General features: G+C 43.5%; 1 protein-coding gene across 1 annotated transcript in view; it reads left to right on the plus strand.

Moving 5' to 3' along the window:
* The window catches only part of LOC113142131 (protein bicaudal D homolog 1-like), a 46,160-nt gene extending 28,565 nt beyond the window's left edge, over positions 1-17,595 (plus strand). The window contains exons 8-11 of the mRNA XM_026326960.1: positions 13,358-13,742; positions 13,961-14,155; positions 14,433-14,584; positions 16,584-17,595. Coding sequence (XP_026182745.1) covers positions 13,358-13,742; positions 13,961-14,155; positions 14,433-14,584; positions 16,584-17,595 — 1,744 coding nt within the window. The remainder of the gene's footprint in view (positions 1-13,357; positions 13,743-13,960; positions 14,156-14,432; positions 14,585-16,583) is intronic.
* The last annotated feature ends 9,697 nt before the right edge of the window (positions 17,596-27,292 follow it).

The raw sequence follows: 27,292 nt of genomic DNA on the forward strand, positions 1-27,292 counted from the left end.
AGTTAGCCTTAAACAGCTGGTCAAAACAAGGTGTAACAAAGATACCTAAATATACAAATCCAGCAGGGGACCATTTAAAGGGGGAGTTAGGAATCTGGTGCAAATTTCCTAAGGGCATAGCCTTGGATTTGGATTTAAAGCCTCAAAATATACTGAACCGTTAATAATTGTGAGGACGTGGTGTATTGAAATAGTTGGGTTGGATAGGAACAGCAAAACATCATCAGCATATAGTGAAATTTTGTGAGACTTCTGCCCACCATTAATCCCAGTCACTGTAGGGTCACATCGGATTGCCTCAGCCAGTGGTTCAATTGCCAGTGTGAATAACAGTGGCGAGAGGGGGCAGCCCTGCTGGCAACACTTACCGACCCGGAAACTGTCAGACCTCAATCAATCCATTTCACAGCCGCCTGTGGAGAGCTGTAAAGAACTTTGATCCATTCAATAAAATAGTGACCCAAACCGACTCTCACACACACTATAATATGCTGATATAGTCCATATAAGACACTATGTAAAAGCCAGAAACTAAGCTTTCTATGCACAGGCCTGTGTAAAGGGTTAATGGGGCCACTTGGTTGTCAATGGTAAAAATAACAAATTTTACCTGTTCCCAAAAGGGGAAAACCATCAAGAATAAATGATTATATTGTGTCATGGCTGTGCAGTCAAAAAATGTCATTATATGGCAGTCAATGGGGAAAAAACATCCACGAACAATAAATTAGTCAGAAAAAAATTAAATCTGATGATGCACAAAAATTATCAATACATTAAAATCAGTGTTGTTACTAATCTAACATATCCAGACATATCCCCAAATCCGTGACATCACTTATGAAATTGGCATTTAAAGGGTTAAAATCCTGGAATTTTTTAACATTTAGTAGTTCAGAACTGAAGTTGATTTACAGAGTTATGCAAAAAAAGTTGAAAAAAATATTTATCTGATATATTTTTACAGTTTATTTTAGTGGATGTTTTCATCCCGAATGTACCAAAGGTTAGTGTTTCTGAACAGTGCACAAGGGTGTCACCAAGCTCCCTTAGCTTGGCCAGAGAGGGATTCTTATGTACTCTTTTTCTGCTAATTTAAGTCTTTTTTCCAAAATGTCCCGATGGTCTCTAGCCCCACATTTTTGCTGGAAGTATATGAGATCATTAACCCTCTGTTAAAAGCCTTAGCTGTGTCCCAGAACAAGCATTGGATGCCAGTTGTAGGTGAATTGACAGTCAGAAAATGTTTGAATTCTGGTGTTATTTTTTTCACAAATTTATCATCCTTAGGAATGAGGGGGTTTAATCTCCAGTACTTTGTTTATTCTCTGGCATTTTTAAGAGCAATACTTAAGTAAACTGCTGCGTGGTCAGATATAACAATATTTCTGAACTTCAGGAACAAAAAAAATAATCAAACTGCTTCCTCTTTAAATTATGGGCTGAGCTAATGCTCGGTGTGCTCTCTCGAGCTTGATACGGTCGTCTTTTGTCTCAATGTGGAGAAATTCAGACAACCGCTGTTTCACTGTGGTTCACTGGTTGATAAGACGTATGTTCTTCCTCCTGCTGTCACGACCGGCTACGTAGAGTCGGGTTGAGTCTCTTATTTTGAAAAGATCCCCTCGTGGGAGTAGTTACCTCTGGGCTTCCCTTAAGCAATTAGGCAACACCACTCACCTGTGTTTTCTTGCAGGAGCTCACGGTATTTAGTCGCCTCTTCTGCTACAGACGGATCGCGGGATTGTCTGCTTCGCCCTCGGGAAGTACGGTTTCATAAGGAGTTTCCAAGCGAACGAAGGAGAATCGTCGTGGAGGAGTTTCACCAGGACCCAGCGCTTGCCCCGCGGAGTGAAACGAGCTTCCACAGGGAATCCCGACAGCAGGTTCGGATGCTACATTGAGACCAGTGACTGTTTGTTTCTTTCTCGCTAATCTGCAGTGGAGTTCGTCCTGCGGATTTCCTATGACTGGTGTTTTTTCCCTCCTTGTCCGACAAGAGGACTAACAGGAGGTGTTGTAGGACTCTGCCATAACTCAGGATTATTTCCTGGTGTGAGGCTCTGCCATGGTACCGGATTCCTGACCAGAAACCCCGTTTCCGTGAGATATTGCTCTGCGGGTCAGAACCTGGACTTACCTTCACTATCCACCTAGACCCCCTACGGAGTTACCTGGTGCGGGCCTAGGTGTTAACCCTTCTACAATCGGATCAAGTACGGACTACTGCCTCCACCTTTCCATGGTCATTCATCTACATCCTCACTACGTTGCTTTATCTTTCCTGTAAATAAACCTGTGTGAATATAAACTAGAGTTTGTGTGGCTTTTGGTCCTCCTACCTTCTGAACCTGACAGTATAATCCCGCCACCATGGACCAAGCCACTCCTCCTCCCTCGTCTTGGTGCTCTACGATTGAGGCAGCACTTCATTCTCATGAGGCTAGATTCAATAGCATCAGCCAGTCTATGGACCGCATCTCCGGTCAGCTTCAGCAGTTACTATAGGACGCTCCTACTCGTGTGGCCTCTAACATTCTCCTGCCGGCCTCGCCTCCTCCTGTCAGAAGTCCCGCGTCTACGGAGCCTAGACTTCCCCCTCCTACCTCGTATAGTGGCGAGGTGGGTCGCAGCCGCTCCTTTCTCACCAAATGTGACTTTGTGTTTTCTCTACAGCCCTCAGCTTTTCCCACGGAGAAGGCTAAAGTAATTTACATCATCTCCTTACTGGAAGGGGAGGCCGCGCAGTGGGGTACTTCAGCGTGGCGCCGCCAGGAGAGTTACTGCCGAACCGCGAGGTCTTTTGGAGATCGACTATCAGACATTTTCGACCCTATCAGACCTGAGGTGGGAGCTCAGAACCACCTTACCAAATTACTTCAAGGAGACAGATCACTAGCCGAATACGTCGTCCAGTTTCGAAGGCTAGCTGAGGACAGTACTTGGAACGCCTCTGCACTCTATGACCATTTTTACTTGGGTCTCTGCTCTAGACTTAAGATGAGATAAGACTTAAGATGATTTGGCTCATCAACCCCGACCTAAGGACTTAAACACTGATTGAAGTTGCCACTCGTCTGGAGGAACGGTTTTTGGAACGCCGGCAGGAGGGGACCCCGATTCGTCCTCCTTCCAGCGTCAATCGTTCGTGGCTCCAGTTCACCAGTGACCTACCCAGATCCTCCGGCACGGAGCCGATGCAGCTTGGCCGAAGTCGGCTTTCTCCAGCAGAACGGGACCGACGCCGTGCCCTGAGGTTATGTTTCTATTGCGGCAGACCAGGCCACCTGGTTTGTCAGTGTTCAGTAAAAGACGTGGCTCAGTAAGGAGAGTGAGGTCCTTGCTGAGCCAGCCACCTACGGAACCTATTTGCTCACGCCCCATCATCAAGGCCCTCTTTGGATCTGCGCTGGATCAGCAACAGCTTCCTGTACTCATCGACTCTGGCTCCGACACCAACCTCATCTCTCGATCTGTGGTGGAGGCTCTCCTCTTGGAGACGGAGCCTCTGAGCCAGGTCCTCCAGGTCAAGGCCCTCAGCGATCAGCCTCTACACAAGATCAAGGTCAGAACCAAGCCTGTATTCTTATCCATTGCAAATCACCAAGAATATGTTACGTTTCTCATGGTTGACTCTCTTCTCTCCTCAAGCGTGTTAGGACTTCCCTGGTTGCAGACTCATAATCCTCGTATTGATTGGATTACTGGAGAGATATTAGAGTGGAGTCCTAGCTGTCATGTTACTTGCCTTCGCACCGCACTTAACCCCTCTGTCTCTGTACCTAAGGATCAGTACCAGCCCGACCTGACCAGAGTTCCCTCTCTGTACCACGACCTCCAGGAGGTTTTTAGCAAAAAGAGGGCCACTTTGTTACCTCCCCATCGCCACTACGATTGTGCTATCAAGCTGCAACCTGACTCTGTACCTCCAAAGGGTCGCTTATACCCATTATCTGGACCAGAACGAGAGGCCATGCACTCCTACATTCAGGGCTCTTTATCTGCCGGCCTTATCCGACCCTCCAGATCTCCAGCGGGGGCTGGGTTTTTCTTTGTGAAGAAGCGGGACGGAGGATTACGACCCTGTATTGACTATCAGGGTTTGAACAACATCACAGTAAGAAACTCTTACCCTCTACCGCTACTCACCTCTGCTTTTGAATTAATTCAGGGTGCTAGCGTTTTCTCAAAACTAGACTTACGTAATGCTTATCACCTTGTCCGGATTAAGGAGGGAGACGAGTGGAAAACGGCCTTCAATACTCCCAGCGGCCATTTTGAGTATCTTGTAATGCCTTTTGGACTTACTAACGCCCCTGCGGTATTTCAAAATTTGGTCAATGATGTTTTGGGAGATATGATTGACAAGTTCGTCTTCGTATACCTTGACATTATTCTCATTTTCTCCCGTTCTGAGACCGAGCATACTCACCATGTCAGGGCCGTCCTTCAGAGGCTCCTCCAAAGTCAATTATTTGTTAAAGCGGAGAAGTGTGAGTTTCACGCCAAGAGGATCTCCTTCCTGGGCTTTATAATTGAGCCTGGGAGGATTGCTATGGATCCTGAGAAGGTGAGGGCAGTTAGGGATTGGCCAGTACCTCAGTCTTGCAAACAGTTGCAGGGTTTTCTAGGTTTTGCAAATTTCTATCGAAAATTCATTCGTAACTACAGTTCATTAGCCCATCCTCTTCACCATCTCACTTCCACCAAGGTTCAGTTTTCCTGGACTTCCAGTGCCAACCAAGCATTTTCAGACCTAAAGTCTCGTTTCACCTCTGCTCCCATTCTTACTCTCCCAAACCATGACTTACCCTTCCTAGTGGAGGTAGATGCATCGGACACAGGCGTGGGGGCAGTTATCTCCCAGGTGGACCCAACGGACTCCAAGGTTCATCCCTGCGGCTTCTTTTCTAAGAAGTTGTCCCCTGCCGAGAGGAATTATGATGTCGGGGATCGGGAATTGCTAGCAGTGAAGCTGGCTCTAGAGGAATGGAGACATTGGCTGGAGGGAGCTAGGCACCCTTTTACCATCCTTATCGATCACAAGAACCTGGAGCATCTCCGGACGGCGAGACGCCTTAACCCTCGCCAGGCCCGCTGGTCTGTCTTTTTCGCCAGATTCCACTTTTCCCTATCCTTCCGCCCCGGAATCAAAAACAGTAAAGCCGACGCCCTATCCCGTCTGCACACTCTGCGGACCAGGCTACGGAACCGGAGTTTATCCTGCCGGCCTCAGCCAGATTAGGGGCTACTCGCCTTTCTCTGGAGCGGGAGATTCTCCAGGCCAATACAGGTAACCCCTCTCCCTCACAATGCCCATCTCAATGTCTCTTTGTTCCTCCCCAGTTCCGCGCTAGAGTGTTGGACCTATGCCATGCATCCCGGCTCCACGTCCACCCCGGGGTTAGACGAACCGTCCAGGTGGTACAACAACGCTTCTGGTGGCCCGGATTACGAGGAGACGTTCACCATTACGTCCTGGCCTGCCCTACCTGTGCCCGGTGTAAGGCGACAAACCTGGCGTGGGTTGAGTTCGCCCATAACACGCTCCCCTCGGCCTCTACTAACCTCTTGCCATTCCAAGTTGTGTATGGTTTTCAGCCCTCGATATTCGATCCTCCCCTGCCCCGAGGAGGTCCTCCCTCGGTCTCCGCGGTCTTTCGGCAGTGCCACCTGGCTTGGAGATGGGCTAGACGAGCTCTCCTCGACTCCAGAACCAGCTATGTGCGTCAGGCAAATAGGAAGCGGTGGCCAGCTCCTCACTATCGACCGGGGCAGAAGGTTTGGTTGTCCACGAAGGAGGTTCCTTTGAGGGTACCCTGTGCTAAGTTAGCTCCTAGGTTTATTGGACCTTTTCCGATAAGTTATCAACCCCGTAGCAGTCAGGCTACAGTTACCCAGAGCTTTGAGGATTCATCCTACTTTTCACGTTTCTCGTGTCAAACCTGCCTACAGTAGCAGTCTCCTACCTCCCCCTGTCCCTCCCCCACCCGCCCGGCTCATCGGCGCGGTCCCGCCTACTCGGTCCGCCGGCTCCTCCAGTCACGGCGCAGGGGTCGGGGTGTGCAGTATCTGCTGGACTGAGAGGGGTATGGTCCTGAGGAGCGTTCTTGGGTGCCTAGGAGCCGCATTCTGGATCCTGACCTCATCACGGACTTCCACCGGTCGCATCCTGATCAGCCCAAGGGGCCGCCAGGGGTCGGCCGTTGAGGGGGGGGTACTGTCACGACCGGCTACGTAGAGTCAGGTTGAGTCTCTTATTTTGAAAAGATCCCCTCGTGGGAGTAGTTACCTCTGGGCTTCCCTTAAGCAATTAGGCAACACCACTCACCTGTGTTTTCTTGCAGGAGCTCACGGTATTTAGTCGCCTCTTCTGCTACAGACGGATCGCGGGATTGTCTGCTTCGCCCTCGGGAAGTACGGTTTCATAAGGAGTTTCCAAGCGAACGAAGGAGAGTCGTCGTGGAGGAGTTTCACCAGGACCCAGCGCTTGCCCCGCGGAGTGAAACGAGCTTCCACGGGGAATCCCGACAGCAGGTTCAGACGCTACATTGAGACCAGTGACTGTTTGTTTCTTCCTCGCTAATCTGCAGTGGAGTTCGTCCTGCGGATTTCCTATGACTGGTGTTTTTTCCTTCCATGTCCGACAAGAGGACTAACAGGAGGTGTTTTCAGTTCTTAAGAGACTAATATTTTAGTTGTAGGACTCTGCCATAACTCAGGATTATTTCCTGGTGTGAGGCTCTGCCATGGTACCGGATTCCTGACCAGAAACCCCGTTTCCGTGAGATATTGCTCTGCGGGTCAGAACCTGGACTTACCTTCACTATCCACCTAGACCCCCTACGGAGTTACCTGGTGCGGGCCTAGGTGTTAACCCTTCTACAATCGGATCAAGTACGGACTACTGCCTCCACCTTTCCATGGTCATTCATCTACATCCTCACTACGTTGCTTTATCTTTCCTGTAAATAAACCTGTGTGAATATAAACTAGAGTTTGTGTGGCTTCTGGTCCTCCTACCTTCTGAACCTGACACCTGCCTGTTTTCGAAGTCGTCAATATGCTGTGCAATACTTTCTAGCCGTTTTTCCAGCATTTGAATGCGCTTGTTAACTTGGCTCAAGGCGCTGCAATCCTATCATCAGCCTCCATAGTACGTTTGGCCAAGTCCTTTCATTCTGAAGCATGAGCCTGAAGCACGGGTCCAGTTTCTCATTAGTAATCACTGTAACATTCCTGGTAATCTCTTGAATTACTTAACGGAGAGCAGGGTCAAGTGCGCTTGTGTTGCTAGCGGCCAGCAGCTCATCTGTTGCTAGTTCTGTGCTAGGCGAGCTCTCTGCTTCTGTGGTTTTAACTTTTTTGGCATTTTTCAGTGGCATGGTGCTGGAGCGATTCAGGTAATACCGATAATACACCTTGGGAGTGGTGCACAGGCATTAATAAGCATTCATTAACTTGCTCAAATGTCGATGCTGTGATCTGCAGCTCAGCAAAGTCGACCAGTCACTACGCCACCATCTTGAGAGTCCCCCACTTATACAGATTTAGCTAAGTTCCAAGTTAGGTCCAAGTTACACCTGCTAGTTACCCCCTCCATTTTGTGCACAAAAATGCATACCCAAATTAAACTAGCTGTTGTTCTTACATTTTAAGAGTTATATTGATGAGCTTGGTATCATTGGAAAGGAAACACTTTGAATCTCTGTCTGACACTATTGTGTAAAAGTCAGAATATGGCTAGGTCATACTGTACTAAACTTACACAGACACAAGCTTGATATAAATTACTGAATAATCCTCACCTAATTGTTTTTGTGTGTTTTAGACTAGAAAGCCCTAAATGTAGGTTGTTCTGGTCATTCTAGTGACAGAATGAATTGAATGCTACACTTGTGGACCAATACAGGTCCAAATTTTGTCACAAAGGAACTAAAATTCAACTTTCTGCATTGTTTCTTCTAAGACTATGTCCAGGCGGATCTTATTGTTAAAACAGTAAAACATATTTTTTAATACAAATCAACAAAACTAGATAAACTACTCATACAAAAGATATTTATTGTGTTGTTCCTGTGTTATTTGTGTAGCAATCACTGCTTTATAGTGTAAGCGCATTCATTTTCTGCAGTGAGGACACAGTAACTCAATTTAGTAGATTTATTTGCATTGAAGAATCATCAGCATGTACATGGACCTCTCCTTGTTCAGAAAATCGCAGTCTGCAAGCAGTTAGCTGCATCCAACTTTCCAACGAGAAGATACTATCCTTAACATTACACAAACTTATATATGAAAATCTATCTGAGTGGTCTATACTGGTGGGGAGTAACCGTGGTTTCAGACTTAGCTCTCCCTTCGTTGGTGCTCAGGCTGGTCCCAGCCTCTTGGCACTTTCTTCAGCCAGTCCTGTGCGACAGTGCCTATCTGTGGAATCTAGGAAGTTCTTTATTGACCGTTTCTAGGTGCTCCTTATTCTGAGGTTTCTTTACTGACCATTTCTAGGTAATCCTCATTCTGAGGTTATCTGAGTTGTAACACATGTTTACTAAGACAACGGTTTCTGAGTGTAGCCACTTCTGCCTCTCTATCTCTGTTCCTAGTCACGCTATGTTGCACTCAAGGTCACTTTCTTTTGCAAGCAGTTGATACAAAGCATATAATAACTTCTAATCCCTACTATAGAAATATTATCAAAAAAAAAAACAAAAAAAACAGCCAACCATGCTGCCATAAATAAATGGCAGAGATTCAGGTGTCAACCAATCTAATTCAGCCTCTAATTCATTCTCAGAACAGCTTTATTCAGCCACAAGTCAACGTATTTCTTCTAGGTGTGTATAATATGGCAATTCAGTAAGCTAATGATGTTATCACTAGACATTAGTATGATGTCACATTTGATTAACTAAAACACAATAGTGCTAGCTAATGTTAGTTCAGTTTGACTTAACTGGAAAAGAAGATGGAACACCTTTGGTTAATTGGTTAATGGTTAACATGAAAATGACTTGAGTGAAATCAAATTAAGAGCAGTTAGAGGCGGGCCTCGATGTCATTGAAAGCCTTGCCACAGCTGTGAAGGTTACTAGGCAAGAGAAGCGGAGCAGGAACAGTTGGTGACGCAAACAGGAAGTCCTCTGTAGACTAGACTTTCTCATTTTGGCTCGGCCCAATGTTTGGCTATGCGGTGTACATAGACTATGAAGGTTGCGTCGTTGTCGACCGCAACCTTCAAAGGATGCAGCCCCTCAATTGGGATATAGCCTGTGAAAAACATGATATTCCATCAGGTGCATCACTTGGGAGGGAAGAAGAAGACAACCATGGCCGACTGTAACTAAATTTTAAAATTTTTAACAGGAGAAGCTGTTGAAAAGCAGAGGCAGGGAATTAAAATGAATGGACTACAATGTCAACAACCCAGTCCCTAATGCCTTCTTCACCTCACTGTCCGCTCACTCTGATACAACATAATTGGACGTGATTTCAATGGTTTCTACTCCAGGTTCAGAGGCTCAGAACAGAAGAAGATCACCATATCTGGCAGTCTGTAGACATTCTAAAACAGTGTCTAAATGATTTTGGTCTTTGTGATGCTTGCCGTTCTCGTCACCCTAATCTTAGGGAATACAGATTCTTTTCACCAGTAGGGCTGCAGCTATCGATTATTTTTGGAGTCAGGTATTCTATCAAATATTTCAGCGATTAATCGAGTAATCGGATAAAATTGATTTTTGCATTTTTAAACAATAATACTATTGCAGGGGTCTCAAACTCACGGCCCGCGGGCCATTTGCGGCCCGCAGGACGATAGTTTGTGGCCCCCGTCTTAATATGGAAGTTTAATGTTAGTGCGGCCCGCAAGTTTGATATGTATGGCACTTTAAGGGGGTCGCACACCGAACGAGAAACGCAGCGTCATGGCGCGACGCCTTTAAAATTATTAGTGTACGCACACCGGCGGTGCCGTTCGGCGTCTGTCCGTGGTGCCCAGCTACGACTCAGGACGCTGTTCAAATTCCTGCCGTGCCACAGAGCGCCTTCTGCATGGTTTTATATTAAATAACATCATATTTCTCTCAAATCGTCGTTAATACATTATACAAAGACACCACTGCTCAAAAATACTACTTGCATTGGTTTTCAAAAATATAAACACATAATAAAATGTATAATAAACGTAGTCCTTTTAATCTTATCTAAAATTCAGGATTATTTTCTTTATTTTCATCAGATCATTATACATTGTGCATTATGCATTGTGCATATTCTTCATTACCATAAAAATGTTAAATATAAAAAATAGATATTATAAACTGAAACCGAAACTAAAATAGAATAGTACATCTGTTTAATAAAAATAAAAATACAAAAAAAACTTTACAAGCTAACGTTAGCTTTTACAATGTAGTTGCCTAGACAACAGATACAACAAAACAATAACAGACTTAACAGATCATATTTATTACTGATTGATTGATTTATTTTATATTTATTTTATTTATTTTCTTATTAATTCTTAATTTGTTTATTTTTTTATCTTATTTTGTGTTAAAAAATAAAAATAAAGAGATTTAAGAAGATTGGAATTTTTTTAACAAAGCTTTTCTTGTGGAAAACCTGATGCGGCCCAGCCTCACCCAGACTCTGCCTCTAGCGGCCCCCAGGTAAATTGAGTTTGAGACCCCTGTACTATTGTGTAATGCATGACAGAAATGTCAGGTTATCTTGAAATGACATTACCTTGTGTCTGCTCTGCTGGGTGAGCCGGTCTGGTTCACAACTGGATGCTTTCTGTTCAGATGTTGACACGTTGACGAAATGCTGTTGTGGTATGCCACTTCTACTTTATAATACAAACATTGCACCGTGTTGTCATCTTTATTAAGTTTTGAAATGATCCCAAACTTTGGACATTTTCTGTCTTTTATCGACGTTTTCCCTCTTTGCCATAGCGCCAACATTTGATACTGAAACACATTGTGCAACAGTGATTATGGTCTGTGTGGAACAATGATCCCTAGGCAGAGCAGGTCTGATAACACAAGTGATAGTAACTAAACAAATCCTCGAGGCAAAGAATTTGCTTCGAGCATTTTTTGTAATCGATTTCCTTAAGGATTCACTGCAGCTGTACTCACCAGTTCATCACTCATGTAGATATGATCCTGGCCGACGCCAGTCCAGGTCAGCCAAGCCATCTCCTCTCCATCTGAGAGACTGCCCTCCTGAGAAGCCCAAATTTCTTTATAACTGAGAAGCTGTCCCCCAGAACCGCCCCAGACTCCCGTGCACCTGAGGGGCCATCCTCCAGAACCACCCCAGACTCCCTTGCACCTGAGGGGCCATCCTCCAGAACCGCCCTGGACTCCTGTTTGCCTGAGGGGCCATCCTCCAAAACAGCCTTGGTATCCTGTTCATCAAAGAGGCTGTCATCCGGAACAGCCCTGGTATATTGTTTGTCTGAGGGACTGTCTTCCAGAACCACCCCAGACTCTTAGGTGCCTGAGGGAACGTCTCAGGGAACGTTCCCAGTTTCCTGCCTATGAGAGGGGTCGTCCTCCTGAATGTCCTCTGAATCAGCACCTTCGGAGCTGTGTTCCTGGGTCATCCTGACTCCTGAAGCATCATCCGGGCAGACCTTGTTTGTTTGTTTGTTTTCTCTTTGGTTTTGGCCATCTAGAAGATGGTATTGTCATGTGCCATGTTCTTGGCTTCTTGTTTGGGGATTTTTATTTTGTCTATTTCCTGTGTCCCCTCTAAGCTAACTTTATGTTTTCATTACTCTTACTGGTTCCAACCTGTTTGCTCTGCTCCCTGGTGTTCTCTGCCCCCTGTTTCTCTCCTTTGTGTGTGTTTGTGATCCTGGAAATGAGGTGTTGAGCCGCACCTGTCTCTATTTGCCCCTAATGAGGAGCCCTATTTATATCAGCTCTCCTCTTCACCTCATTGCTGCATTGTACTGTGAGCATTGCCAGATCTTGGTGAACTGAGGTGGTCCCTGTGAATGGCTTCACTTTCCTCAACCTCCTTGGTTTCATCCTGGTCTGTGAGTTTGTTGTCTCCTTCTCCTGTTTCCCTGTCAGTAGGTCACTCTCACCTGAGTCTCTCTCTGTTCTGGTGTCCTTTGTCTCTGGACTCCAGTGCTTCCCCCTGGCTCCAGCCTTCCTTGCTTCCCCTGTCTCCAACTTCCCTCTGTTCCATGTTTCCTGGTTCCTGTTTCCCTGTGGGTTACCACACCCTCCTGAGTCTCCTCCTGGTTCCTGCATTCCATGCCTCTCTTGTGTCCTGCTACTCTCCCATGTGTCCCCACAGCCTTGGTCTGGTTATCCGCATCTCCTAGTCCCGTTCCTGTGGTCCTGGATTCCCCTGTGTACCTGAGTTTAGTTTTTACCCTTTGTGGCAATAAAATCTTATTCTGCAATCTTGGGTCTGAACTAAAATTAATTATGAAAAATGTGACAGTATGAATGATATTACTGAGTCAACACACCAAATGACAAGTTCAAGTAGCGGTGTAACAGCCTCCTGTTGAACCACTTTGGCATTGATTTGCCCTGGAAATGTGAAAGCCAGTGGTAATTATGGCATCACTTACATTTAATCTGTATATTTAGGCAAATCAGAATTGCATTGAGTGCTCTGACTAAATATGATTTCACAGTTAGAGTCCAAAGGAAAGCAAACACCAGTTATAAATAATTGGGTAACTACTACAGCTAATGGCAAAGGTGCGTCGAAATCTGTTCCCCCATCAAGATGCATTTCTGCTTTATAAACACACCTTTTCTAATTTAAGCTTGCACTCAACTGGTCAGTGTTATTAAATGAATCACTATGTGATATTTTCAGTATTACGTACATATAATTTGTCTGATATGGACATGTCAATAACTGCTTATCCAGTTTAGCTAATCAAATGTCATTTTCATTAGCTAATGTATATATATCCAAGGTGGTGATAACATTATTAGCTTCATCATATCATACACCCTTTTACAAGAAATACTGTTTGACTAATAAATAACATTAACATAGATAAAACCTTTTGTGTATTCAACCTACATGTTCCTCCTTGTCTGCCATCTTGGATTTCTAGAGAAGTTGTCAATCAATCAGTCAATCACTCAATGCACAGTCAATCCCAAAAGCAACCAGACAGAACCAGCTACAAGTCCACCCCCAAACTGTCAAAAAAAAAAGTTGGAGCGTGAAATCATAACGAACATATGTGCAGCTCTTCCTTTTGTGAATTTTATGTTTGTTATTAGTGAGTATATGCTATGGACCCACCAATACATTGAAAGTTCTACAGGTAAAAAAAGTCATTCATTCCATTTCTTTTTTTTAGACAAGGCAGAGGGCTCAGGGGCCTCAGTGCCAGTCTCAAAGCCATGTCTTCAGACAACAGCAAAGTTCTCCTCACACCACGCCTTGCCAGAAGGCTGGCTGCTGTCGCTTCAACAAGCTCAAGTCCTGGAGAGTCATACAGCCCCTCAGAGTCACCATCCAAAGAGCCCCTGTCTGGGGTGGAGGAAAAAGCGCTGGACAGGGAGGCCATCAAGGTGGCTCCTGAACAGGGCCTGCCACCCTGCACACCTCCCACACGCTCACCCAGCATCAGTACCTCTTCATCATCGTCATCATCTTCGTCACCTGCTCTGGAGCCACCAGCTGGTGAGCTGCGCAGGGAACCTATGAACATCTACAACCTCAATGCCATCATCAGAGAGCAGGTAGAACATATGGAACTTTATCTTTCTCTTTTTCTCTTTCCATTTCTCCCTTTTATTTCCTGCTTTTTCTCTCTCTAAAAGGTGGGGTTTGCTCTCTTCCCCAAGATGTGACACCTTTGGGAAACTATGGTTGGGTTCTTGTTCTTTATCTTACTTTTTAAGGTGCACATTATCAATCTCTTCTTTCTTTCCCAATCATTCCCCACCCCTGACCCCAGGTGAAGCACCTCCAGCGGGCAGTAGACAGGTCTCTGCAGTTGTCTAGACAGAGAGCTGCAGCCAGGGAACTGGCCCCTCTGCTGGACAAGGACAAGGAGAGCTGCATGGAGGAGATCCTGAAGCTCAAGTCTCTACTCAGCACCAAGAGAGAGCAGATAGCTACCCTCAGACTGGTGCTCAAGGCTAACAAACAGGTGAGATGGCAGACATGAGGTTTTATGAGTGTAGGACCTAACGATATTGAGAATTCTAACAATATTTTGGAATAATGACTTATTAGAAGACTTGTGTTAGTGTGCACTATGCTTTGTATATGGCTGTATATTCAAGTGCATAGCAACAGATTTGTACAGTGTCTTCATATTGTTAAGGTGATGATACGAAGTACAAACCAATGGTGAGGAAAGTGAATTAATAAAAGATACTGAGAACAGAATGTACATGTATATGTGTGTGTGTGTATTTACCCAGACGGCAGAAGTGGCTCTGGCCAATCTGAAGAGTAAGTATGAGGCAGAGAAGTCCATGGTGACAGACACCATGATGAAGCTGAGGAATGAACTGAAGGCCCTGAAGGAGGATGCTGCCACTTTTTCGTCTCTGCGAGCGATGTTTGCTACCAGGTTAGATACAAGAAACAAAGTTCAACTATTCAGTATTTTGCAATAATAACAATGACAGATAACTAGATGCAATGTTAAACATGTTTGCAGTCATGAACCTCCTTTAGTTAATAATTTTGGTTTATGATGGTTTTGTCCCATCTCACTGTACACTATATATGCAACACCAACTAAAACAATAAACTAGCGACCAGCTGGAAAACATAGGGAACCTTTAGCAGGTAAATAAACAGGAGTTGATGAAGAATGAAATACGTGAGATAGGCTGTGAGAGAAGAGTGAAAAGGGAACTTGGGAAACAAAGAAACAAGATGCAAATCCAGATACACTGCCAAAAGTCAAAGCACAAACACAAAACACACTGAAAATTCAACCCTGTCGAAGTCTAGGGGAACCAGGGAAAACAGCACATTGCACCAAGATGAATTAGGAAAACACAGTAGTGGATTCAATAGTGAATTAATTATTTAAGTTGTTTTACCTGAGTTACAATGGTCAACAAAAGTAAATGAACACATATGGAAGGGGACAAGAACTTTTAAATGAAATTAATAAAATAAGGCCTGTGCATTCTAACTGAAGGAAAAGCTGAAAAAAGGCCTGTCTGTCCTTTCTACAAAGTGTCAATTAACAACCACAAAACAGGGCAGCAACCACTAAACCTAGTGTGTCTAATAAATAAAATATGTATGGGGTACCCTGGAAATGCAAGCATCAAGTAAACCCAAGAGAGCATTGTATGCATACAACATAAGCTCTGCAAACTACACTATTGTTCTCTCTACCCTGCATACTGGACATCACCATCACCCTCTGCTGCTTTCATAGAGGACTTCAGCTAGTGACTGGGCCTTCAGAGTTCAAACTGGCCAGTGAGGGAAAAGCCTCTTGCCTTGAGGACCTGTGACTGGATCCCTTGTGTACAAATCAGCCAATTGGAAAAGGTTGTTTGACCAGAACAAGGGAGAACAAGGAAACAGTAGTGAGGGACGAAAAGAAGAAGTGCTCCCTATCAGAGATGTAACAGCAATATATGAAAAAACAGCATGCAAAAAGAAAATGCTGCTAAGGGAATTAAAGTGGAAAAATTCCAGGGAACTAGGGGGAGTGATGAGGTCAGTTTGTACAGATAGCTAGAATGTAGATACTTTTACATTCCCAAACTTTAGAGACTTTAATGTAAAGTACTCACCTACTATATAATGCACTATGTAATATAAATATAATATTGCATTATACATACTAATATACAATATTTGATGACATATAAAATGTATTACAAAATATATTTCTAGCCTGAAGAAGCATCTATGTCATATTACTGCATCTCATAAACCAAGATGAGACTACTTTTGTATGCATTTTCATTACTGAAGTAGGCATTTCCATAATGATTTACTGTTGTACGTTTTGTGCCTAGCGGCCACTATAGGAATGTGGCTCCCTATGAATGCCGACATTACTCTGTGTCAAGTAAATAGCTATTTGTCCAGCCTGCAATTAAAAAGAAATATGTTGTAACTGTTCAGCTTGGTTTAGACTTACCCTACTCCACAGTGGGACAATTAGTGCAGCATCAACATTGCATCATCAAGGGTTTTATAGATATCTTAGTATAAGATAACACATGAGATAAAATGCTCATATCAGTCCTTTAGTCCTTTAACACCTCAGTGTATCAATGTGCATAAGCTGTATATTCTCCCAGTGAAACAATCATCAAACCCAGTACCATCCCTCCTATTAAAAAAACTACTGTGTTGTTTTAAACCTTGGGTGCAAATGTGGTAATTAAGCTTTGAAGGTGCTCTGGTGGACAGATTTAGCTGCCAGTATAGCTGTTCCCAGTCTTTGTGCTAAATATGCCAATGATGCTGCCAGTAGCTTCGTAATTACCACGGAATCCTCTGCAAGAAACTAATTTTTAAGTTGTTACTTTCCATCCATTTCTTGTTTTGCACTCAAACTGCTGAAACCTTGCTATTTGCACCTTGTGCAGGTGTGACGAGTATGTGACCCAGTTGGATGAGATGCAGAGGCAGCTGGCTGCAGCTGAGGATGAGAAGAAGACTCTGAACTCCCTCCTGCGGATGGCCATCCAGCAGAAATTGGCCCTTACCCAGCGCCTGGAGGATCTAGCCTTTGATCAAGAGCAGACACACCGCACCCGTGGGTGCAGGCTAAGCCGTGGGAAGACCAGCACCACCAAAGTAAGTCCCCCGGCCTCTGCTGTGGCTTCCAACCAAGCCCATGGCTCCACCTCAGCTTTGACTTCTGGCCTTACTAGTCCTATATCAGTTGTTTCTGATGATCCCACTGCGCCCCTTAGCCCATCCATGGTCAGTGCAACTGCTGCAGCTCTGGCTTCAGCTCTTACCTCCCCTACTGCACACATACCACCTTGCAGTCCCTCATCACCAGTGGTTGCCTCATTAGCTGGCCATCCAGTACCAGACAGCCCGCCATCTCTGGAGGCCCCATCCTCTCCTTCGGCACGGACACCGGCCTCAAATCCTCTGAGGGTGGCACATTCCCAGTGGACCCTGGGAGTTCAGACATTTGTGGTTGACACCCACAGTTTCAGTGTCAACAAATCCCCTGCTCTGCCAGGTCGCTCAGGCCTCTCCAGGCCCTACGCCCCGGACACACGCACTTCTTCCCCATCTACCACCACAAGGCTCACACAGCCAGGATCCGCCCCCACATCTCCCTACCGATCGCCTATCCTAGGGCCTAGGCGCTCCACATGGAGTCCTGCACCCCGAACTCGACCTCTCTCTAGCCTGACGTGCTCTTCTGTCCTCTACACTCCTTCCTCATCCTACCCTTACGCTTCCTCCCATTCCCCGTCTTCCTCCATCAGCTTGTCATCTGCCTACTACAGTTCTTCTCCTCCTTTTACCACCTCTAGCTCAAACCTCACCCCCAACTCCTCTACCTCCTACAGCCACTCCACCCACTACATGCCCCTCTACCCCAGATACTACAGTTCTTACCGGCCCTGGCACTGACCTCTACTGTAAATCTGTTACTATAAGCCATTTTCAGGCTTATCCACTTCTTACTGAAACTACAGCTCCCATCTCTACTCTTTTTGTCACCTGAGGATGGGGGCTCACAGAGAGGAGGACAGAATGGTTTCCTCTTTCTGCGTTCCTGTGCCTAAGCCTTGGCTAATAGGTTATGAATGTTCAGTGACTTTGCTCAGGGAATGACATAAGGAGCACAAGTGGTCCTGCCTTTCTTTTATTCTGAGACTGCTGATTGGTCTGCAGGAGGGTGTTAAGAGACTTTTTAAAGGGAATTTTTAGCATTTAAATTTTTCAGGTTGAGGCCACACATGCATGAAGTAATGAAAAAAAGACATCCAGACAATAACTGGACAATTGACAGATACTTTCATAGGTTGGAAGGCATATTAAATACAATCCTCTATATTGAGTGTAATATCCACTCTCTTTAAAAAAAATGACTTTCATATGCTGTGTACACAAATACTGTAAATCAGATGTTTTTCAGTGCAAGCAATCTCCAGTGACGAGGATTCTTAAGGGTCCAGTATGATTGAAACAAACAAGGTTATATGAAGTAAGTGTCATTTAAAGTCAGAAAGTGTTAACTCTTTCAGATGGCCACAATCAAAGGTGGCATGAGAATTTGGAGAAAACCCTGTACACTTTTGAGCAGCCTCTTCTCAAAAGCATTCATGGTCTTGCACTCGGTGATGGCAGTAGTTGTGAGACAAATAAAGAGCTGGCCAGTCATTGTAACTAAGTCAGCATGCCTGTTGGATTATTGTAACAGAAAGTTACAAATATTGCCAGACAAGGCTCCCCCAGTTCCAACAATGGAAGGGCCTGAGAGGAGGGTGTTTCAGTCATTAAGCCTTCTTGTAAGAACTTTGTTTGTAGCAGACTGACTACAGTGACTTAATGTTTCAACTTTGAATTCAATATATAATCTCACACAGCTTGTATGATGTGACAGTGGAGGAGAAGAGACAGACAGCTGGTATGCACTGGATATTTTATTATGGTGGGTGCTGCTTTCCAGCAGGATTTTCTTTCTTTTTTTTATTATTTGTCTAGTGCTGTTGCCATCATCAGCTCAACATCTCTAGCACCACCCAGTGGTTTGATCTCATGTATTCTGTCCGTATTTACATTTGGATGCTCTCATAGGGCAGACTTCCTTACCCCTTCCATATAAAGAACTGATCTTAGTGAAACATGCTGTATAGAAAGCTGTGACAGAGACTCACCATTATGGCTGGCTTCAGTTACATCAGTATACTAATAATGTACCCTCTTGTTCCTCTAAGGCCAGAGGTTTGTCTAGCAACAGAAAATGAATGTATCAGGTTATATGATTTTTTTTTTCATGGCACTGCACCAAGCTCAGGGAAACTGAAACAATTCATTCAACCTGGAATGAGACAAGAACCAAACCACAACATCATGAGATAACTTCAGCCAAATGGTAGATAATGTAGCTCTCAGAAATGACTGATATATTGAATTGTGCTTTACAGCAAAGAGTCTGACATGAGCATTTTTTCTACTCAAGTGAGGGAATGAATTGTGTTGTACAGGCCACAATTACACCAGAATAGTTTCAAATACACGTCTCAGCAACCACCCATTATATGGGGTCAGCTAGCAAACCAGTAAATCATGTCTCTGTACTAGAATCACAATTGATGTTGACCTGAATTGACAGCAAACTTTTTGCTTAAAATAATTTCATGTACTTTTAACTATTGGCTATCATTGTATCTAAGATCATAGAACTTCAGCACACATGATATCGTATTCCCTGTGTCTATGTGTGCCTTACAGCATTTATTATATAGTACAGTATCTATTATACACAGTGTAGTCAAATAATCTGGCTGATAGTCTTCTGTCTGGAAACAAAACCTTTTCAGTGTGCTTAATTTATCTTTTATTTGCACAACTGCACCTCAGGCCAACTTGTGATTAACAAGTTATACAAGTTATACTTGTGGGATTCAAGCTTTATATCTTCTCCTCTCCTTCACTGGAATCTTTAACCACAATTTTCCTTTCTTTTCTCATCTATTAATTGATAACTGTTGTCTGTTGATTACTGACTTGTCTGATATTGTAAATGGACACACTCAGTCTGGAGGTTTTCCAATACGCAACATGGGGCAAAACTCATTTGACAGGCACCATTATTATTATTTTTTATTTCTGATTGAAAGAAAAATTGTCATGATGAGCCCACATTTTGCCTTCCTTTTTTCCCCCTTTTTTCTACTTTAAAACATTGCCTGCCATCAAATTTTTAAGGTGCAAAGGCATTAGAGGATAGGTTCTCTTTAAATTTGTTGTATGCTACTGTTTGATCAGCGAGTTCTTAATGGAACATTGTAAGATTTGACCATAAGATTTGAGATATATTCAGTTGTAATTGCTCTTGGTATGCTCTGCTGTCAGCAATCAGCGCACACTGAGCAATATCACTCAGACTAATAATTACTAGGTTATGGTATATTTAAGTTGCAATCCAAGATTCTTGAGGAAAATGTTAGGAGAATCAAAATTGGAGGTGTAATTTGGATGTTGGCTGAGGTAAAAAGAAGGAACCCAGTGTGATCTCCTCTCTGTGATACCCCCACTCTGTCTAAGCATATACATTAACTCACTGACACACATCTTCATGTTCTACCACCAACACACTCTTAGTATCACAGAGATTAATTTTACTCTATGGGAGACAACCTGAAGTCTGTCAAATGTTTTCTGCCCCATGGTACAACTGCTGGAATATCAGTTTTATTTATATACTTCTTTAGAGTAATGTCTGTGCGCTCTCTGTCAGATGCTATTCTACTTATATAACATTATACTTGGGCAAAATAAATGTAAAGTATAGTTATAGAAAAAACAATTGTATTTTATATTGCGGCTTTTCCTACAATATTATGTTGTATTAGTTTCATTAGTTTTATGATTTACAAAAATTGGCATAATGAAACAACCAGAAATATTACATTATTGCTTGATGCAAGTAGCCCACTAGGTGTTCTTGGAGACACAGGCATTCATTACAGTCAAATGCAGGGGGTTTTGCCATGCAGACATTTCATAAAGCAACACAGAACCGATCTTGAGAGATACAGTTGTGTTCCTAAATTTATAAATCCCTGTCACAATTTGAGAAATAATGGTCATTTTGAAATCACATGACATAAGATAAATTTTAGAAAAAAACTGATCATTAGTATCTTTGATAACTGTAGCTGTCATTATCATTTTAAAAAAAAGAGATACGTTCTGTGTATTCAGTTATATTTACGAAAAAATGGCCAATAATTCTCAAGGTGTGCCAGGGATTTGTAAATTTATGAGAACAACTGTAAGTTATATTGTTAAAATGGGTTCAACTTTACTTTTCCTCTTCCTTGACCAATACCTTGGAATAGTTCTAGGCTGAAATGTTTAAAAGGCAGCTACACTAACTTGAAAACCAAGGAATTTTGCATGCTAAGACTATATTAGCCACACAAAATGTGTTCACTGTACCTTAAATATTTTTACCTTCTCAAGTTTGCATGCTCAGTGGAAGAAGCTGAAGCATCATACTGCCAAGTCTTGTAAATATGGATCAATGGAGTGTTGTGTTGATTATAAATGGATTTGTATGTACAATAAAAAATAAGAAAGACTAAATCAAAACAACCCATCATATACTGAACAAAGTACTGAGTAAAACCTAGACTGTGTATTGGCAGTGGTTGTCTTCAGGGGCCAGTAATAATATTGCAACAGTATATAGATCCTGATGACATTAATGGATCAACAAGAACTAGCCCCAACTACCCAAAAAAAAAAAATTCATTTGGAGTTCTTTGCAGGACTAACATTGCATTTGCTCTAATTTCCTTCACTTTTGCTCTTGGTCTTGAGGTTAATTTTGTTTAGCCAGAGAAAATGCCTTTGTGATTTGAACCTTCTGCACTGAAATAAAATACTTCCCAAGAAATGTCTGTCTAGCTAAACCTCCAGGTTGTTGTTACAGGATCAGCTTTTAACGCATTGAATTTATTTTATTAAGATCCAGTTTTTCTCTGTCAAGCCAGGGCATCTGCCCTATATAGGCAGCACCTCTGAACTAATGCCTTGCTGTTGACACGCCCAGACTGTTAAATATCATACCACTGAATGTGTCTGATGCCTGTTTGATTTCTGACCACTTTATATGCACGTATTTTACAATTTCAATTGTACAGTGTTATGTCAATATATACTGTAAATATCTATGAATCAGTACTTTGTGTCCTACTTTGTGATTAGGTGGTTAATTACTCACCTACATTCTCCCACAATTGGAAAAGTCATTTTCCTAATTCCCATTTGTCGTGACTAGTTCAAATTTATGTAGTATACTTCAACACAACAGTTCAACTCAACCTTAGCCTTTACTGACGTGTGGGTAAGTGTTGAATCCTTGATTTCCCATCGGACAAACCTGTATTACCTTACCTATGTTTCAATATACATTTGAAAACATTTACAGTGTATATTAGTGCTTGTGATCATCTAACCATGTCAGTCTTTTGCAGATCTTCAGTAGCCTTCTGCCACTTGTACCCTCCTCACAGCTGAGGGTTTGGGCCTCCTTAGCTAAGTTCACAAGTAACAATAACATTATGGTCAAAATAAATACCAGTCATTTCTAGGGATGGGTTTTTAAATACCCTCTCCTAATCTCCCCACTCATTATACAAGTTGTCCCATTTTCTCCAATTACTGGAACTGGATGACAGTTTGGACTGGAAAGCACAGTAAATGGAACTCATGGAAATCAACAATTGTCATATTAGCTACATTAGGTGTGCATGTTAATAGCCCATGTTAACTGTCGTACTTTATTTTAGTATAATTTTTTAAATATGTTTAACCATTCATTGTGGGGTTCTAGGGATAGGTCCACCATTTTTATGCAGACAGAAGTATTTCAATAACTATTGGACTGGTTGCCATTGATTTTTTGTTTAGCGAATAAATCCTTCTGAATCTAACGATCCCCTGAGCTCTACTAGAACCACAATGAAGTTAACATCTGTAGTTTGGGATCAAAGGTACCATCAGCTGCCATGAAATTTGGTAGATAGTCATGTTCTACTCCAGAGGAACTGAAATAACTTTTGGGATTCTTTGACTTTTAATCTAGATCCATCACATGATCAAAATTCTCTACATCTATACCTGTACTCAATTGGTTTATGGCCAACTACCTGTAAATTGAGATAAATTTAGTTTTATTTCAAATTAGCTTGTTATGACTCTAGTGGTCATTATGTGTGGTTGCTGGTTCTCCCCTCCCCAGTCTGTATATGTGTGTATGGATGTGTAACAGGACGGGGCGTGGACTACCCATGGAGCTCGGGATTGGTCGGGTAAAACGGACCTGACATTTTCGAATTGGTGCAACCTTCCAGGAAGACAATAAGAAGCTGCGACCAAGTCCCGGAAGGGAGAGCTCTTCTCCGATCTCTACCGCACCCAAGCCAGCATTCGTTGTGATCGTCGTTAGTAGGAAATTTTGGACAGTCGTTTTGTTTTGTACATTAGTTTTTGTAGTATAGGACTCGTAGTGCTTCTTTTGAGTAGAAATGTTTGTATAACTCACATTGTATATAGCGAGCACTGTTTGTTTACTAGTCCCTAGGAGGAAGCTAGGTGTTTTGTTTTCATTTTCTTTTGTGTATTTGAGTTAGGAGTTCCAGGAAAAGAAAACCTGTGATTTTTTGTTGATTTTCTTTTGTTAGATAACGTAGGGCTATTATAGCGTTTTTGTTTGTAGTTTCAGGCTTCGCCGTTTGTGTTCAGTTTCTGTTTTGTTTATCTGAGAATAAACCCTTCACCTTAAGAGTTAGGAGTCGTGAGGGTTTTTTTGTTTATTGAGAGCGGGAGAGGGTTGGAAGGAAATCTCACATCGTGTTACGTACCGGTAACCCCTAGGCCGGGCGTAACAAGCTAAACTTAATTATCCAGCATTTTAGCATCATCTCTGTGAGCATTTTGCTTAAGTATTACCCTAACTATAGTCCCACTGCTCACCTGTTACATGTTTTAATTAATCTCTCTATGTGGGAAAATTATAAATCAAAGGTAGGCAAGACTTGGCCCGAAGTGTTGTTCACATAATTGAGATATTGAGTTTTAGATTACCCTTACATGGTACCTCTTGTCCTCAGCAGCAGTGTGTCAACCCTCTTGGATTCCTGACACACAGCTTGCTCAGCAGACGCCTGCAATGAGTCTCTTGTCTGGTTTTCCTTAGTCCCATTTGGTCCTCCATCTCTTTGGATCACAACCCCTGAACCCTGAAATCATGGCTCTCTTTGCCCACAAGACACACCTGATATTTTACAGAGAGAAGGACTCAGAAAACTGCCCCATCATAGGGAGTGCTTGGGTCATTTATTGCTATGGACTGCTAGCAAAGCCACTTGATTGAAGTGATAGTCATTGCCAAACCAATTGAATACAATTGAATTGAATTGAATTGAATTGAATACAATACCAACACTCCCCTCCAAAAGTACTGAAACAGTGAGGCCAATTCCTTTATTTCTGCTATAGACTGAAAACATTTGGGTTTGACATCAAAAGATAAATATGAGACCAGAGATCAACATTTCAGCTATTCAAACAATAAATAGTGCTTTGTCAATGTCAACTGACAACAACAATCTCCAGAGGGCAGGAGTGAAGGGATCACAATCTATTTTCACAGAAGACCTTGTGCGACACCAGATGCAAACCACTCATCAGCAAAAAGAATAGGAAGGCTAGGCTGGAATTTGCCAAAAAGTACAGATGGGAGCCTCAAATATTCTCAGACAAAGTTTTATGGACTGAGGAGACAAAGATGAACCTTTACCAAAGTGATGGAAAGGCTAAAGTTTGGACAAAGAAAGGGTCTGCTCATGATCACAAGCGCATCTGTGAAACACAGTGGAGGTAATGTTATGTCTTGGACTTGCATGGCTTCTTCTGGGATAGGCTGATTAATCTTCACTTATGATGTAACACATGATGACAGCAGCATTTAGGGTAGGGGAGTTCAGTGCACCGATGTAGCAGTATAACTAAGGTAACCCTGAACCATCCCTAACTATAGGGATGTCTTAAGTCTAGCCTTTTGACTGATAGTGTATAAATCCTGCCTCTTCATTAAAAAAACATACTAAATCCCCATGTAACACAAACTGAAACAATGCATTCCAAAATCTGTTGTATGTTCATACACGTTCATCATATCAAAAGCTGCTGAGACCACATCAATATTCAATACATCTGGGTATGAGCTGGAGTCTGGTAAGAAAAATAATGTGTATCTTTTGAAAACAACTATTGATACATCAGTGAACTATGTTTCTTAGTAAAACCCTGAGGTTCAACAAACATTTTTTTTTTTTTTTAAGATCTAATGACTATGACTCTGCCATAAAATTGATTTGAGTCAATTTCTGCACAGACACGGTGGGAAAATTTGAAGGTGTCACGTAATTTTATCTGCTTTAGTACTTCCACATTATCTCTAAGGGCCTGGATAGAATATTTTACTGCCAGCCTGATCTCTGTACACTGAAGTCACAAAGATGAGTGAAAATTTAGATTTCCATCATTTCATAAGACTGCTCTCTTGTATTTTCCTGATTTACTCATGGATTTTTGCTGTTTCTCGATGGTGGCACTGACGTTCACCAGTCCTCGGCCTCCTTCTTTCCTCTTAGTGTACAGTCTCAGGGTGCTGCATTTGGGGTGAAACCCTCCGTGCATTGTAAGGAGCTTTCTTGTCTTGACATCAGTGGCCTCTATCTCCTCCTTTGGCCAGCTTATTATGTCAGTGGGGTATCTGATGACTGGCAGGGAGTAGGTGTTGATAGCTTGGACCTTGTTCTTCCCATTTAGCTGATTTCTAATTTGACTGTGGCTTCTTTCCTTGCGACTTCTTCTTGGTTCCCATTTGCCTATGGGGTTCCATAGCTGTCTTCAACATCCACTATGCTGCCTTCTGGCAGTTCAACTCCTTCAGTTCTGACAACTTTCCCTCTTTGTTATCATCCGACCAAACTTATCCAGTCTGAATGACATTCCAGTGTTGTTGTTGTAGAGCCTCATGGTGAGAATCAGTGAGTCAGTGTCTTGTTCTCTGCTGTCAGTTACCACAATTTGTGCATGCAAATATGTACAAAATATGTGTTACATGCTTGGATGGTGACTCACAAACCCTAACCTCACAACACTGTATAAAAGAATCAGGTGAGTAGTGGAAATACAATGGCTTCTGAACCTAAGATGGTGAGTGTCAAGTTGACAAACCTAAGACTGGACAGACTTCCTGCTAACTGGGACACGTCTTAAAAGTAAGCATTTCCTTGCAGAATTATGGAAATCAACATATAGCAGAGAGAGCAACAGCCCATAAACCAGCAAGGCAAAAATTGGTCTAGAACAAACAAGTCAATAATGGGTGATTAGGCATGCAAAGCACAGGTAAGGACTCTGAAAGAACAGACAATCTGACCTGGAGTCTTTGCACACAGCTGGGTTTTATGCTAGTTGGGAGATTGCACAGAATGAGGAGCAGGTGAGTGTGGGTGGGGTTGGCTGAAGAATAGACTTGGGCAGGAAGGTGTAAATGAGGAACTGCTGACGAAGTACGAGAAAAAACTATTTGCTCGTACTTCCAGAAAAAAGACCCTTGTTTTCCACAATAGACGGTGGAAAGTTGCGAATAATCAAGTCAGACAATATTGCTTTGGTGCTTGCCTTCTGCTGTGAGTGACGCTTGCTGTACTACTGTACTGTATTCTTCAAATCTGTAAGAGCAAGTTATAAGATGTGAGAAGGGGTGTGGTGGAGGGGTTTGAGTGCCCGTATGATCCTAGGAGCTATGTTGTCCGGGGCTATATGCCCCTGGCAGGGTCTCCCAAGGCAAACAGGTGACAGATCAGACTAAGAGCGGTTCAGTAACCCTTTATGGAGCGACAATCGAGGACTGTGACATCGCCCGGCATGGCGAAGCCGGGGCCCCACCCTGGAGCCAGGCCTAGGGTTCGGGCTCGTAGGCGAGCACCTGGTGGCTGGGTCTCCCCCCATGGGGCCCAGCCGGGCAAAGCCCGAAAGAATGACGTGGGGCCGCCCTTCTGTGGACCCACCACCCGCAGGAGGATCCATAAGGGGCCGGTGCATAGTGGATCGGGCAGTGGTCGAGGACGGGGACCTCGGCGACCCAATCCCTGGATGCTGAAACTGGCTCTAGGGACATGGAATGTCACCTCACTGGGGGGGAAGGAGCCTGAGCTTGTGAGGGAGGTCGAGCGGTACCGACTAGAGATAGTCGGGCTCACCTCCACGCACAGCCTTGGCTCTGGAACCCAGCTCCTTGAGAGAGGCTGGTCTCTCTTTTACTCTGGAGTTGCACGCAGTGAGCGGCGGCAAGCTGGTGTGGGCTTGCTCATAGCTCCCCAGCTCAGCCGCCACGTGTTGGAGTTTTCCCCCCAGAGTGAAAGGCTCGTTTCCATGCGCCTTCGGGTTGGGGATAGGTCTCTCACTGTTGTTTCGGCCTATGGGCCGAGCAACAGTGCAGAGTACCCGGCCTTTTTGGAGTCTCTCGGGGGGGTACTGAAAGGTGCTCCTACCGGGGACTCCATAGTTCTGTTGG

The sequence above is a fragment of the Mastacembelus armatus genome, chromosome 23 (assembly GCF_900324485.2).
Source record: "Mastacembelus armatus chromosome 23, fMasArm1.2, whole genome shotgun sequence".
In the NCBI taxonomy this organism is placed as follows: Eukaryota; Metazoa; Chordata; class Actinopteri; order Synbranchiformes; family Mastacembelidae; genus Mastacembelus; species Mastacembelus armatus.